The sequence below is a fragment of the Dryobates pubescens genome, chromosome 1 (assembly GCF_014839835.1).
Source record: "Dryobates pubescens isolate bDryPub1 chromosome 1, bDryPub1.pri, whole genome shotgun sequence".
NCBI lineage: Eukaryota > Metazoa > Chordata > Aves > Piciformes > Picidae > Dryobates > Dryobates pubescens.
In genome coordinates this window covers 4378012-4392890 of record NC_071612.1, presented here as the reverse complement: position 1 = coordinate 4392890, position 14879 = coordinate 4378012, and the positions used below count along the sequence as shown (strand labels likewise).

The 14879-nt window shown below is 44.0% G+C and overlaps 1 protein-coding gene and 1 long non-coding RNA gene across 2 annotated transcripts; one reads left to right on the top strand and one right to left on the bottom strand.

The window, feature by feature from the left end:
- Nucleotides 1-4275: 4275 nt before the first annotated feature.
- On the bottom strand, nt 4276-8411 carry CCDC51 (coiled-coil domain containing 51). The gene is made up of 4 exons (XM_009905904.2): nt 7936-8411; nt 7461-7808; nt 6574-6738; nt 4276-5135 (listed from the first exon to the last, which is right to left on the bottom strand). The coding sequence occupies exons 2-4, from the start codon at nt 7776-7778 to the stop codon at nt 4359-4361; spliced, it is 1260 nt and encodes a 419-aa protein (XP_009904206.1). The 5' UTR covers nt 7779-7808; nt 7936-8411; the 3' UTR covers nt 4276-4358.
- A 1543-nt stretch (nt 8412-9954) lies between these two features.
- On the top strand, nt 9955-14217 carry LOC104305087 (uncharacterized). Its single transcript, XR_008462876.1, has 4 exons — nt 9955-10085; nt 10165-10220; nt 12550-12637; nt 14043-14217. It is a non-coding gene; the product is annotated as an uncharacterized LOC104305087 (long non-coding RNA).
- Nucleotides 14218-14879: the final 662 nt, after the last annotated feature.

Genomic DNA, 14879 nt, shown 5'->3' with positions numbered 1-14879 from the left:
ATACTTCCAGGGTCATGGCTCATTGCAGCTGTGCACTATCCCTCTCTCCTGGTGCCTAATGCCACATGCCCCATAGCAAAATGAGCTATCATTTCCTCAGCACAACACTTTCTTGTTCTACTATAACTTGCCATAACTTGCTCTATAGGATAACCAGTACAAGGGAGACCAGGGCATTAAATTGTCCATGTACCCTACCACTTTATTAAAGAAAACAATAAAAGTGCAGGTCTTAGAAAAGTGTAAAACTTCTTGACCAAATCCATCTTGTCCCAGGACAGGATCTGTCTCTATCTGTATCAAACCAAGTGATACCTCTTCTTAAAAACTTCCCATGACAGAAACTCCAAAATCTCACCACAACTCTAATTACCCAAGGGCTCAATTCTCCCTAGAAGCACAAATTATGGCCCCACTGTTTTTGCCTGTATTTCAGCACACGCTTCCTTAGATTATCCACTGATTGCCAAATGCTAGAAAATTGCACTTCTCTGCTTTAACAGGTCAAGAGTTTAACGTGCTGGCAAAAATATGGCAGTAACATACAGCTCTAAATACATTATGGACAAATCCAGCATTGCCTCTCTTTTCCTAGCTCATGAACCTCACTCCTACTGCAAATCTCAGTCCTGTTTCTGAAGTAAACAGGACATCTCTGCCACTCAGCTCCATACAGAGGGAAGAAATTGTTTTTAGAAGGTATTATGTGAAAGAAACTGTCTTTTCCAGACACAGTTACAATGAAATCAATGAGAGTGTCTGCAACTTCCAACCAGGATCTCAGAATGTTGGAACATTCAAAACCTAAGTGTTAATAAATATAGATATTCTGCTTATGACACTAAGTACAATTGCTTTTGTCTTGTATTTATAGGCAACATTTGCTGTTCATGAGTGGAAGGAATGGCAACTTTTCTCCTCAGAATGCACCTACTGTTAGAAGCCTGCAGTGACCTCATTAAGTTATTTCCATAGCCACCAGGCTGTTTGCTTTTGAGTTACTAGTGGTTTCTCACAGCACAGTAAGAACTCAAAATAGCATAGCAAGGGCCAAACCCAGGCCACTGCCATCCATTTTTCTATAGTCAATGTCTATCAAAGGGCTTCCTGTTGCTTGCACTGTACCCTCTTTAATTTTCTGTGTCTTGACTGACAGTGGAATTAACTTGGATCAGTGCTGCCTTTCTCTGACCTACACACGATGTGTAGGTCACTCCCTGGCCTCACCAGCCCTACATGAACTACTACAGCCACTACACCTCCTGGCTGATGAATGTCTGGGACACAGGGCTGGCTGAACCATCCTGCCCAGAGAGGATTTGACTCACAGAAAGAGCAAGAACTTAAGTCTCAAGAGGCCCTAGCAAGAAGAACTTCCTTCTTGAGGAAAGCTTCAGCTGTGAGACCTCATCCTAAAAGGAGATCTCAACTATCTATTACAAACTTTGATAAGAACACATAGGTAGGCAAAGAACACTCTTCTTAAAACCAAAATAGCTCAGAAGAGCGCAGGCAATAAACCATTCATTTAGCCATGGCTGAGTCATCAGGAAACTGGCACAGAGGTGTCACTGGGTGTTGTGTACATCAGTGTCAACACTGCAGAGGTACCCGAGTGCTTGGACTGAAGCCTCTGTACAGCTGTGCTGCTTTTGTTCAAACTTGTGCAGTTGCTGCCTGTGTTACCATGGCAAAGCTTTAGCGTAAAGCACCGAGCAGATTATGCTCACAGCTATGTTAGAGTGGCTCCCTGGAAACTGCCTTCAGCTAGCTCGGGCACAGCTGCTACTGTTGCAGCCACACCTTCTGGCTTTGGGGTACGCATAGGGCAGAGCACCAAAGTACATGTTTAGATCCTTCCCACAATGGAGCTATGATTAATCCAAGGTTCAGGGAATGCACAAATCTGCCCTCCTAATTGTTATATAGACGGAGTTAATTACAAGGCTTTTCCCCCTAATTGAAATTATTCTGCTGTCACTTTACATAGGAGGATTTAGCAAGGAAGGGTGGAAACGAGAAGCAACAGTAATCACTTTTAGCAGTGGAGTTCTGCCAGCTGGAGGATGCTGTGCATAGAATCTATTCGTGGATCTTCCAAACTCCCTACCACAGCTGGGATCCTGTTATTTTCACCTTGATATGTACCACACTTTCCAACTAGCACAGATTCATTTGCTTCTGAATCAAGGGAGTTTTTCTTCCCAGGACTCTAGGTGATCATAGATGATGATGGTAAAGCTACCTACTCTCATACCTTTAAGTGGGTAAAAAGCAGATCTCTTTAAAGCAGTAAACAACCCTTGGGTTTGCTTTCTCTTTATTGTATACAAGTTTAGCCTTGGACCTCTACTCATTTTTGATGTCACCAAACAGAATTCATTGAGTGCTGCCTTGACTTTCACGTTTAGCTGCCTACCATGCAGCTTGTAGATGCATGGCATCTACAAGCCATGCTCACATACACAGTCCACACTTCTCAGTGATGCTAAGTACCTAAAATTCAGCCACTTACATAACAATGAAGCCTAACTGTATGTAGTTAACTGAAGGGGGGGAACAGCAGAACAAAATTCTCACTGACTCGGGCTGGCAAATTGCAAATAGAACTATTGTACCTTCCCTTCCCCTTTAATTACACACTTGCCTCTCAACCTCATCAAGCTCCTGCAAGAACTATAACCTGTAAAAATACTTATGAAATGAGAAAATGACATATTAGAGATTTGAAACACTGTACTGATCTGCAAGTGTACTTCTTGACACCACTACTGCTTTGTGCATATTTCAGCTCTCTTACAGGCAGTGAATCATCACAGATCTTTTCCAATATAGTTTGTTTATTCAGTCATGTTATAATAGCATCTAATGATACCAAATGAAGTTGATGTCTCATAGGGCAAATGTCCCTGTCCCAAAGATCTGACAGTCTTAAAAGCTTATCACCCAAACTTCAAACTTCTTTAACATGGCTACTGGGCATAGGGAATTAGAAAGAGCTGACAGAAAAAAACCTACCAGAGCCAACTATACTAGACACAACTTAAGTCATTTTGAAATGCTTACACAAAGGCATTACAGTGTGAGGTAAGCTTGTCACTTCTTCCTCTGCAAAGGTTCCACAGAAGTGCTCACAGAGCAAGAGCTCCACACCTGATTTGCTCATCCACTGCTGTTGCATCGGGGAGAAAACTATTTCTTATCACAGCAATACCAACAACTGCATATGAGGCCACACACAGATACTGATAAGCCTTTTACTTCATTCAGCCATCTTTCATCCTTCCAGGAAAAACAGGCAGCTGGACCATTCACTTTTTTTCCCAAATATGCTTTTGGAGTAGTTTGCATAACACTATTATCATTAATGTACCAGCTTGAAAGCCCCTGCTGTAGAGTAGCATTTCAATTTCCAGACATGAGAAAATAAACACAAAGAATAAAAACTGAAGTTCCAAAAAGAAACCAGTGAGGATAAGAAAGTGATTGCTCCATAGATCATTACTGAAACCACAAAATACCTAAGGAATGACACCTTAATGAGTCTGTGAAGGAAGGATCATTGGCTTGCACCAGCAGATTAAACCCTAATACTTCTCTGTATCTGAACCCTTTTTCCCTGCCTGCAAGCCTTTAAGGACATGGAGCTATTGCTAACAAATAGCTAAAGCTCCAGAAATGCTTTTGGATGTATTGTGATAAAAGTCCCCTATGGAAAAGTTAGCAATCTAACTTAAGTGTTCTAAATGCATCACCTGGCTGTAAGGCAACATTGTATGATGGTAACTTCAATCCTCCTTCTTTACATGGCCCGGGCTGTTCATCATGTCACAAGTCACTGCATTGTATCTAGGATTAAAAAATAAACTAAACCAAAACCTTCAGGGTTAAGTATTTCTACCTGATTGGTAAAATGACTCCTCATGTGCTTTGTGGATGGACAAACTGCAAAACTGTGAAGAAATCAGGAACAAAATTCTAAAGGATTACATGTGAGGCACTTACACAAATGACAGATAAAAAAGTCATTTGAACAGAACATCAGGAATACAGCTCCAGAGTGGAAGTCACTGACTGGCAGGACACACAAGATGAGACAGTAGAAGAGTGAAGCAGTGAATGAAAAGACAGATGAAACTGTGGAATTTCCATCGCTTCAGGAGTTAAAAACCACAATGCATGACAGAGACTGTTAACATGGAGCCTGCAGCAGAAGATGGACTAAGTCTTCTCCAGTTTTCCAGGTATACAAGAGAAAGCATAATGAGAAACACAACTTCATTTGGACTTGTACTCCAAGCACTCGGAGTGCAAGTTTACTTTTATTAATCTAGTCAAGCGTGGCAATTGGTTAGAGCTCAGTTTCCTTTAAGGATCACGTAGAGTACTGGCAGAGTAACAGCAAACACAGCACATGTCACTGCAGTGCTGTAAATAGAATTTCTCTTGATTTGTGTTTCCAGTCTCTGCTCGGTATCACACAATTCTAAAATGACATCCCTCATGGCAGAGGCCTGGCTCTTACCCTCTGCTGATGACTTTGGGGTCACCCTTTCCATGGGTCTAGAACGGACTGCAGCTTTAACAGCCTGCACTTCGCCAATAACTTGCACTATGCTCTCCTGAAGACCGCTCAACTGCTGCTGTAAACTTCCGAGACACGAACTAACTTGTTTAGTGTAGTTCAGCTGCTCGTTCAAAGGAATCAGAAGAGAATCTATTTTCATGGAGTTACTCTTCTCTTCTCTAGTTAACAAAGTGCCACCTTTTATTTCCTGTGATGTCCTTGTTTGGAGCACATTTTTCAGGTCTGCTATGACATCACCGAGATCCTTCTGCTGTGAGTAATAGCTGGAGGCCTGTTCCTTGATGGCTTCTTGCAAATTTATTGGGCCCTTCTGTGCTTCAAGCACCAAGACTTTCAACTCTTGCAGCCTTACTCGATTAACGTAGGTGGAACCAAGAACACCTATAATGGCTCCCAGGACAGAACCAATAATAGACCAGTTCTTTGTTTTTTCAGCTCTTGTTCGCTCTTTTTCATGGCTTTCCCTTACAGCTGCAGAGAAGAGAGCAAATTTTTCTCTCTCAGATTCTTCTGCATTTAAGTATGCAGCTCGGTACCTCTTCTCCTCCTGCAAGAGATACAGTCATTTCAAGTAGAAGGTATAATATGAAGCTATGAAGTCTCTACTGAAAAAAACCCAAACCACCAACATCAAAACCCCAGTGCATTACAAACAGCCATTAGTTCTGTTTCAGAACTTTTCCTTTGAATGTGAGGTTTTCTTTATTAATCCTGCTTAAGTCAAAGAGACATCTTTTTACGTCAAAGCTGAGAAATAGGAAAGATCAGCAGAAATCACAGCTGAAGATGCTCTACACAAGAAGCTGTTGCATGCTGATGGCAGAAAAGGGGTATGAATGGGAATAGTCCTTCTCTTCCTGTAACAATCACTTTTTCAGCCCTGCTTACATCTTTACTACACGATGATCCTGATGGTCTCTTCCAACCTGGTCTATTCTATTCTATTCTACTACACTTTTCCAGCTCTAAATCCCTTGGTGGGAAGTGAAAATAGGACTGGAAAGGATGTCTCACATAGATTAATCTCATGATCACAAGCTTCTTAATTCCTCTGTATTCTTCCCATTCTCCCTGCATGTCTCACAAATATTCTCATTCTTCCAAGCCTGCATTTCTTCTGTGAGATGACATCACCACCTTACGGACAGTGATGATCTCAGTTCTGCCTTTCTTCATAAGTGTGCAGAGCTCTACCCTTTAAGTCTCATCATCAGAGACCTGATGCCTTGTTTAGAGAACTGCAGCTCTCTAGTTCTTCCATGATGCTCCATGCTCTGATCCAGGAGCTCCGTTGAAGCTTGGGCACTCCTTGCCTGAGCTTTGCCATAGGTGCACCTGCTTCCAGGCCTGTTTCTTGCTGTTCCTACACTTTCTTCTGGATTTCCTAGATTGACTTTGCTCCCTTGCTTTTATCTCTGATTGATGGACTGTTAATACACATTTCTGACTCCAGCTCTCCTTGGCTTATCCAGCAGAGGTGCTGTTACAAGGCTACTGCCCAGCCTGCGTTGTGATCAAATTCATCGTCTTGTTTACCCTCCCTCACAGAGTAGCCCTGCTGCTCTCTAACAAAAGCTTTACTGAATTTCCTGGGTGCCACAGCCATACAGAAGGCAGCTGGGAGAGTGTTCATGGATTAATAACCAGAAAGGAGCTTCACTCATTACAGGAAAGGTTAATTCATTGAATCCTAGCTTTTTGTTGACTACTCACGTGCAAGTCACCACTACGACGATTAACTCTCTAGGGTCACTATCTTCAGCTTTCTTCTCTAAATTTATTGCCCTATATTAGCATTAAGACATACAATTTCCACAGCAGATTAAAGCATTGCTAACAATCAATGAAAACAAATATCACAAGAAATGAATTCAAATAAGAGTACTTCAAAACCAAACTGCACCTAGAAGAACAGTCACAAGTGATGGAAGCAAAGCACATGCATTCTCATTTCTTTTGCCAGTGTTGAAGCACCAACAAATTACCTGCAGCAATCTATGCTCCAGCGTAGCCAGTTCTAAATACTGGGTGTCATCTCGAGAGACTCTGTCTAGGCGGTCCCGAATTTCCTTCAGTTTAATCTGCTGGGCTTCCACGCTTTCACGAGCCTCTCGTACAATCCCTCGAGCTACCATGAAGACATTTTCAGCCTGAAAAGGAAAGAGTATTTCTATTTGTAGAGACTGACTACCAGGCAGATCTAAATCAGTAATGTATGAATTTAGGGAGGAACTACCAACAAAGCAAATCACATTCCATTTCAATCACAGTATCACTAAGGTTGGAAGAGACCTCAAAGATCATAGAGTCCAACCTGTCACCACAGACCTCATGACTAGACCATGGCATGAAGTGCCACATCCAATCCCCTCTTGAACACCTCCAGGGATGGTGACTCCACCACCTCTCTGGGCAGCACATTCCAATGATGAATGACTCTCTCGGTGAAGAACTTTCTTCTCACCTCCAGCCTAAACCTCCCCTGGTGCAGCTTGAGACTGCGTCCCCTTATCTGGTGCTGGTTGCCTGAGAGAAGAGACCAACCCCTCCCTGGCTACAACCACCTTTCAGGTAGTTGTAGAGGGCAATGAGGTCACCCCCGAGCCTCCTCTTCTGCAGGCTAAACAATCCCAGCTCCCTCAGCTTCTCCTCATAGGGCTTGTGCTCAAGGTCTCTCACCAGCCTTGTTGCCCTATCTATGGGATACACTATAGCTACTAACATGCATAGCCTAGAACACATCTATAGTATCTACAAAGATAGAGCAGAAAAAACTGACAATTCTCCTTGGAGAATATCCCTGGAACTGATGTTTGTACTCCATGTAGCTTAACTAAGAATGTTTACACTTCCACATTATCTCCATGTTTACCTCTGTCACTTTTCCCTGAGCCTCTCGAACTTCATTGATTCCAACAAACTCTTCGTATCTGTCCCACCAGCTCTTGCACGTTGCAGACATTTTCTGAAGGGAGTTTTTTCCCAGAACAGTCCCAGCTTCTGTCAGACGATGAAAAAGAGCTGTGGCCACTTCTACTGCAGACTTGGCTTCAGGCCTCTTAGGTGCTGAGGAGCAGTAAGTCCGCACTATGTGCACATTCATTTTTGGACTCCACTTTATCAAGGAATGGTGATACTGCAGACCACAGGACACTGAGGACATGCTTGACTTATATTTCATTGGCCCCATGTCTTGATAAAAGTGCACTGAATAAAAGTGCTGCAAGGATGAACAAGAAAAAGAAGTTACTGAACCATGGCTGACCAATACTTAAACCAGCATGTGTACCAAAATGAGTTCAATTCAAGAATGGTTAAACCATCACTAGTTTTTCACCATCACTTACCCAGACACCTTTCCACAATTTTCAACAGAGGGCAGGTCTGCCACAGATTCCTGCTTTCCTGTTGTTAGGAAGTACTTCCACCATGCTTCTTGTTTACTAATTCACTCACTGCATGAATAGTGACCATGTGCAGATCCAGTACCAGCAAGAGTAGCTTCAGAGTAATTTAATGCTTCAGCACAGAAGTGATTGCCCTATGAAACTGCACCTTGGGCATGCACAGTTGAGTTTGCTGTACCATGTCACAGGTACTAACAATGCTGCAAAAGAAAAGGAAAAAAGGCAGAGAGGAGGGGGAAATATCTTGGAAGTGAAAAGAAGCAGGGCTTGATCATTCCCTTTATCTTGCACTGAACAGGTATATGAAATGTTGATGAACGAAATGAGAAAAACATTTAAGCACAAAGAGAAAACACAACAGTGCTGAAACAAACAGAGAAAGTATTCTCAAGAGCTTGCCTACAAAACTGAAGTTTAAGAGCTACAAAACTGAAGTTTAAGAGCTACAAAACCAGAAAAATATCAGGTAGTGAACACACAGCTGGGGTGACATTTTAAAATGAGCTTAAAATTCCTGCTCACACTGCAAAAGCAGACTGCTGGTTATGGTTCACTGGTTTGTGAAGAAGATCTTAACTTTCTACTGAGGGTATTGCTCCAAAAGACTCTAGGAAAACTGGCAAATACAGGTTTGTATGAAGTTTGAGTACGACTGTATTAGGTTTTGACTAATGCAATATAAAACCACAGACTATTAAGAAAGCTTGATAGTTGCTGCAGAGATTAAAAAAAAATAAACTAAAAGTTTTCCATGTTAAATTTAGGCAGCTAATGACATCAAATATGTGCAAATAAAGGCATCTCCACAGGAAAGGATTCTTCTTACTGGAAGACAGTTTAGCTGGTTGCTGATTCAGAATGCCACAGGTTCATTCCCTTTTAAGTATTTCTAACAAACAGTAAGAACACAAAACACCAATATGAAAATCTCAATAGTTGTTTTATATACACAATACTATGGTAGAGCAAAACCACAAGAACACATAAATGAAACAAGTTCACTCTCCTCACAGCATCATTCATATATTTACTGTTCCAACACTTGCTCTACATTGCAGGCCATGTACTAAAACCTCAGCTGAACTTTGTCTGCAGGATTTCTCTTTCAGTCGCACTACCACGTGAAGAGTTTTACCAAATATTCAGGCTACTGAGTCAGTGAGAGAAAAGTTGAGATTTTTGTATGAACAGACAGAATGCAAAGAAAGCAACCACAGTTTGAGCTAATAGGACCTAGGACAGTTATGAAAGTTTCATCTAAGATAACAATCCTTGTCCACCTCTTACATCCTCTGGTACGAAAGTAAGGTTTGTCTGTCTACAGTCATTGACACAAATATTCTTTCAGAGTTTACACCCTTGTCGCTATCCACACTGGAAACTGGTGGCAAGACTTGCGTTTAAGGGTCCTGTCTTACTTCGCAGCGTTTTTGTCACTGCCAAAATGTAAAACCAGAGCTTCCGACACGCCACCACACTCCACAGCTATACTTCTCACGCCTCAGGGGGTCAAAGACTGTTTGTCCCACACGACCAACCCCTTCCCTCTCGCCACACGCAGGGCTACAAGCCCACGCTCCCAGCACCCTATGGGCAGCACGACAAGAGCGCTATCGCCTCTGGTAGCCACGCTAAGGCCTGTGCGGCAGCAGCACGGTCTCACCTCAGCTACAGCAAGGGACCGGTGGGAAAGAGCGACCCGCCGCGGGGGGCTCCCCGCTACAGCCCCCGCCTAGGCCGCGCCCGCCGCCACCAGCGTCATGTGCAGCCCGGAGCTCTGTGTGCGGCGAAGACCGGGCAAGGCCGGGCCGAGCCGCTGCTCCCCACGGGGCAGCTGTCCCCGAGGAGCCCCCCGGGGCTGCTAGTCCCCGCCACGGTCACCCAGCCCCAGCAACACTTCCTACGTGCCCGGGGCCCGGCCCGGCGCGTGAGGCACAAGCGACAGCGGAAGCGCTACGGCGGCCGCGAGGGGCCAGGCGGAAGGGGCAGCTGAGGGCGCGGGCCCGCGTGCGCGCGCGCTCTCGGGCGAGGAGCGGCGGAGCGAAACGGAGCGGAGCGGAACCGAGAGGGCACCATGTCGGGGCGAGAAGGTAAGGCTGAACCTGGGCCCCTGGCGCCGCCCTCCCCTTTCTTCCGCTCCGGGCCTCACTGTCTCCTCTGTCTTTGCAGGCGGCAAGAAGAAGCCGCTGAAGCAGCCGAAGAAGCAGTCGAAGGACCTAGACGAGGTAGGGCGGCGAGCGAGCCCTGGGGGGCGGCTGCGGCACCGGGCCAGGGGCACCAGGCCGGCCCCACTCGGCTCTGGCCTGAGCCACGGCCCCGTTTGTAGTAGGGCTGCTTTCCACCTTCGCAGTAGCCTCGGCTCAGCTCTCCGCGGCAAGAGGCGATGTGTGAAACGTCACGTTTCACTAAGCGTCATTTTGACGGTAAAGCTCACGGCCACAAGGGACCCGGAGGTGTTGCCTTCCGCGGCCTCGGTTTTCCAGGCTATTTTTTTGTGCCGACATCCTGCCTGTGTTCATGGTAGATGCAGCAGTGCTGGGTAAGGGAGGATCTGGTGTCGCGGAGCAGGCTGGGGTGTTCTCGCCAGAGCAGCGGTCTGCTGTGGGAGGTCTTGCAAATTAACGCCGTTACAGAGCCGAGGACAAGAGACGAAAGTGGAGGACTGTCGAGTGGTTTAAGTAAATTAGGTACTGGTGGATCTCGTGTGCGAGGTACTGAAATGTTGAGGGCTCAGAAACTGTTGCTTCTGAGGGTGGTGGAGTATGGGTGAGGCACTGGTGGTTGGAAAAAGGCAAGTATGATGGGCCTTTGGAAAAGGGGGAAACCGCCCCACAACTTAGCTTTCCAGATCATCTGCATTGTTGCAGAGATGGTGGAACCAATGAAGTGCTTATAAGGATCCGGGTCATACTGGTGTGAAAATGAGCAGCCAGTACAGATTTTAGTCCAACCAATACTGTTTTGTGGCAGGGCAGTGCCCTGCAAAAGAGGGGAATACCTGTAGATAGGGGATCTTGATGCGAGCTCATGCCATGCTCTCAAAACACAAGGCAGGGGCAGGTCCTCCACAGGGGATGGGAAGCAAGTGTGCAACTTGCTGGAGTGCCACATTCTGAAGGTAGTCACTGGCAGTTCAGTGTCTGACTGAAAGGACATACTGAGTGCAGGTTTGCAAAATTTGGTTAAAGTTTTAAGTAATGCTTTGATTAGTGTTGGTTATTAGTAATGCTTTGATTAGTTGGGCTGCTGGCTGACTGGCAGCATATTCTCTTTGTGGAAAACAAATTTGAAGGGGCCTCAGACTGTCAGAGGAGATTAGTGGTCAAAGTAATCTCAACCAATTGGAGAAAGCAGGGAAAAAACCATTTGATTTAATTAATCATGTATGCTAAGTCCCCTTATTGGTAAGACCTACAAAATCCAAGGAGAATAAAGAGCCCAGCTCCAGGTTAAACTCCTCCACCTGCAATGATCTGATACTTGGGTCATACACGGAATGTGAACCTGCAAGATCAGGTGTTGCAGAAGAAGAAAATCATATAAGATCCACAAACAAAATGTTATGTGTGAAACATAATGTATAATATTTCTTTTTCCTCTCAGCACTGCAATACTGCAAGCAATGCACTGCAAGAAAAACCCACAAGTGGATAGATGGGAGGGATTGATTTACTAAGACACACTAGTCTGCAGGGAAAAAATCAAAACAAACCAACCAACCAATGAAAAATCTGTAGAGAGAAGCAGAATCTTCTGTTCTGAGTGGGGTAGTTAGGGGAAGTAATAGGCTTAGATTGCAGCAAGGGAAGCTTTAGCTTAAAGAAGAGAGAAGTTTTCCAGTTAGAAAGATAGTTGAGCCTGGATTGCTGAATAATCTATAAAGTCCCAGTTGTCAAGGTCCTCAGTTAAGGTACCCCAAATCCTGAGTGCCAAGGCCTGTGGACCCTTTCAGCCTTGATGCCTGTAAAGAATGTGTCTGTAAGGGTCAGAGTATGCCCAAGCTCCCTGGAGGTGGCCTTAGCAGGGGGTGTGCCACAATTGACCAACAGTCTCATTGGATGTCTTGGAATGAATACAAATGGATTGAACTTGGCAAAAAGAGTGGTGTATATGTGGAAGGGTTTTTTGGAAATGAATGTGTTTTTAAGTAAAAGCAACCTTACACCCCCCCCCCCCCCCTAATATCATCTAAGTTTTATTGCTAGACAGCACTTGAGTGCTAGGCTTCCAGTATCACTGATGGCAAATGAGTGAATGGTTTTAGTGTAGACTTTTATCATTCAGATGAGGCTATGCCACAGGAGATAATACAGGCTGAATTTCAGAGAGATCAAATGTACAAAGTTAAATTTGGGTCACTGCATTCTGGTACAGTACAAAAACTGTCACAGTTCTGCAAGGTCTTGCATGTTTAGTGGTATTCAGCCATCTTGTATCAGTTCAGTCAGGTTTTTATTGCTGTTAAAGCAGCAATTTTGTTTCTCATTGCTTGTCAGTTGCTTTTGAATTTTTTTGGGGGAGGAGATGTTAACAAACACTTTTTCTTTTTTTTAGACAGATCTGGCATTTAAACAAAAGCAGAAGGAGGAGCAAAAGAAACTTGAGGAGATGAAAGCAAAGGCTGCTGGAAAAGGGCCCCTGGGTAAGTGAGGTGCCATACTGACAGGAAAAACAGAGGGGTTGCTGGCTAACAAACTTTGCTGCAGAATTCTGGCAGATGCTGTTTGAAAATGTGGATTCCCCTGGATTCCCTTTATTCATACACTTAGAGTTCCAGCAAGTCAGTGAGGAAGGATTTACCATTTGCAGAGGTCCTGTTAACTTTCTGAAGACTCTGGTTATTGTCTTGCTTTATTACAGACTGTTATCTTCTCAGAGTTGAAGGTCAGACTTGCTGGTTTGTAGTTTCCTGGTTCTTTACTGAACCCTTCTCTGTATCTGGGAGCTGTGCTGACAGTCTTGTCAGTCCTCTGACATGGTGGCTGTAATGCAGAGTTTTAAATGATAGCCAGCAGTTCTGCATTTTCATATGAGAGCTTGTCAGGACTCTTGGGGGGAATGCCATCCGGTCCCACTGATTCAGGGTATTTCTCGTTCCAAATTGCTATAGCTCCTCTGATTTTTTTGGTATACAAAAATGTGCCATGTGGGACTCAGAATGTCTTCAATGCAAAACAATTTGCTGAGCTTCTCTTCAGTGTCCTTGCCATCCTAAACTTGGACTGCTTCAGGCACTTCAGCTTACAGATTTCTTCTTAGTTCTTTCCTGCCATTTTTCTAGTCATCTGGTCCTTGTCCAATGGCTGCCAACGCAGATAGTGCTTATTATGCTATTGTGGGAGGGCTAGACTATTCCTGAGCCTCAGCAAGGCAGTACTGTTGGAAGCATACTGCAATGCAAAGTCTGTTGTTGACCATTAGCCCTTGCAGCCTCTCTTGCTGTATAGCCTTGCTATTTTTTTCCCTTTTCACTACTCATACATGGTGTAAACCCCTGCATTTGCAAGCAATGCCATGCTCATTGCTGTGTTAATATGTCGTGTTCTTTTGCCCTGCTTTAGTCTCTTCAATAGTAGAGACTGCAGAGAACAGATAATTCCAGAGAACTGGAATTCTCATAATTGCAGTGCCTGCTTCTGTAGAGCTTTGATTCCAGATAGAGACTCTGGTTGCTGTAAGGATACCAATTATTTTATTCCCTTAGCCTTGAATTTGACTTGACCATATAATACTCCTGCATAAGAAATAAACCATGGAGGGTGTACACAGAAGAACAAAGGAGTTACTGAAATACATACTTCTGTTTTAGATTTATGTGGCATATTTGGTTCCAGGAGAAGCTTGGTTTCTAATATAAAGTAATACATTCATTTGAAGTAAATGATGTGAGATCACAAACCTGTAGGAGTAACACATGCAAAAAGAATTCACCGGTGGGGATATGAGCTCTGCAGGCAGTCTAGTGGGGATTTGACTTTATGAGGAACTAAACTTGTAGCTAAGCTATGTAACAGTTGTCTAACCAGTTGTGTTGTTTCTTTTGGCAGCCAGTGGTGGAATAAAGAAGTCTGGCAAAAAGTAGTTTGATCAAACTGCAATGTAAGAAGTGATTGAGTTACTCAGTGGACCTGCAGACTTCAGAGTGTCATGAAAACTTGGCACCATTTGGGAAACATTGTACATTTTGTTTAGTCAGAATAAATCTTTTTTGTTAAGATGTGATATTTTCTCTTTACCTGTAGGTTTTGTTTTTGAAATAGCACTACTGTTTTGTACTGGAAATGAAACTTTTACAGAAGACCACCTTATTCATCCTGAGTGCATCTGCTGATTTGTTAGCATTTGTGAGAATAAATTTCAACTTCTCTCTTTTGACAACAGCAGCTGGGGCTTGAGTCTTAAAGTCAGCAGAGTTTTAATCTGGAGGCTTAGGTTTAGCTGCAGTTGTGCCAGATGTAGTTCTATCAGTGCATGCTCTCCTCAGAGCTGAAAGTTTACTCTAAACAAAGGGTTCCATCCCCAGCGAAGTGGTTACCTTAGGGTCAACACTCGTTTTCATACTGCTGTTTAAGTACACTGGTGCTGGGACCTAGAGACCCAGTGGCTGTGGAACCTACACTTGCCTTTGTCCTACAAATAGTCACCCACACCCTGTTTTCCGTGAACTTCTGTCTGCTGGTATCACAGCTCCTTTATGGTCGCAGGAACACCTTTTGGGGAAAGAGGAAAATAGTGTTTATGGGCCTATATCTTGAATTTTTAAATAGACAGCAGTGGGTATAAAAACTTTACAAAAGGAGTATGATGTTCCCATAGGTAGGAGTTAGAGACGGGGAAGAATTGAGGTGGAACACTTCTTACCCAAGTAAATGGCAGGGGTCGGG

Excerpts from the sequence above, each read along its gene's own strand:
- CCDC51 (XM_009905904.2), bottom strand. The coding sequence starts at position 7,778 with ATGGGGCCAATGAAATATAAGTCAAGCATGTCCTCAGTGTCCTGTGGT. Across the intron at positions 6,739-7,460 it reads CTCAGGGAAAAGTGACAGAG|GCTGAAAATGTCTTCATGGT; the intron begins GTAAACATGGAG and ends TTTCCTTTTCAG. Across the intron at positions 5,136-6,573 it reads TGGAGCATAGATTGCTGCAG|GAGGAGAAGAGGTACCGAGC; the intron begins GTAATTTGTTGG and ends TATCTCTTGCAG.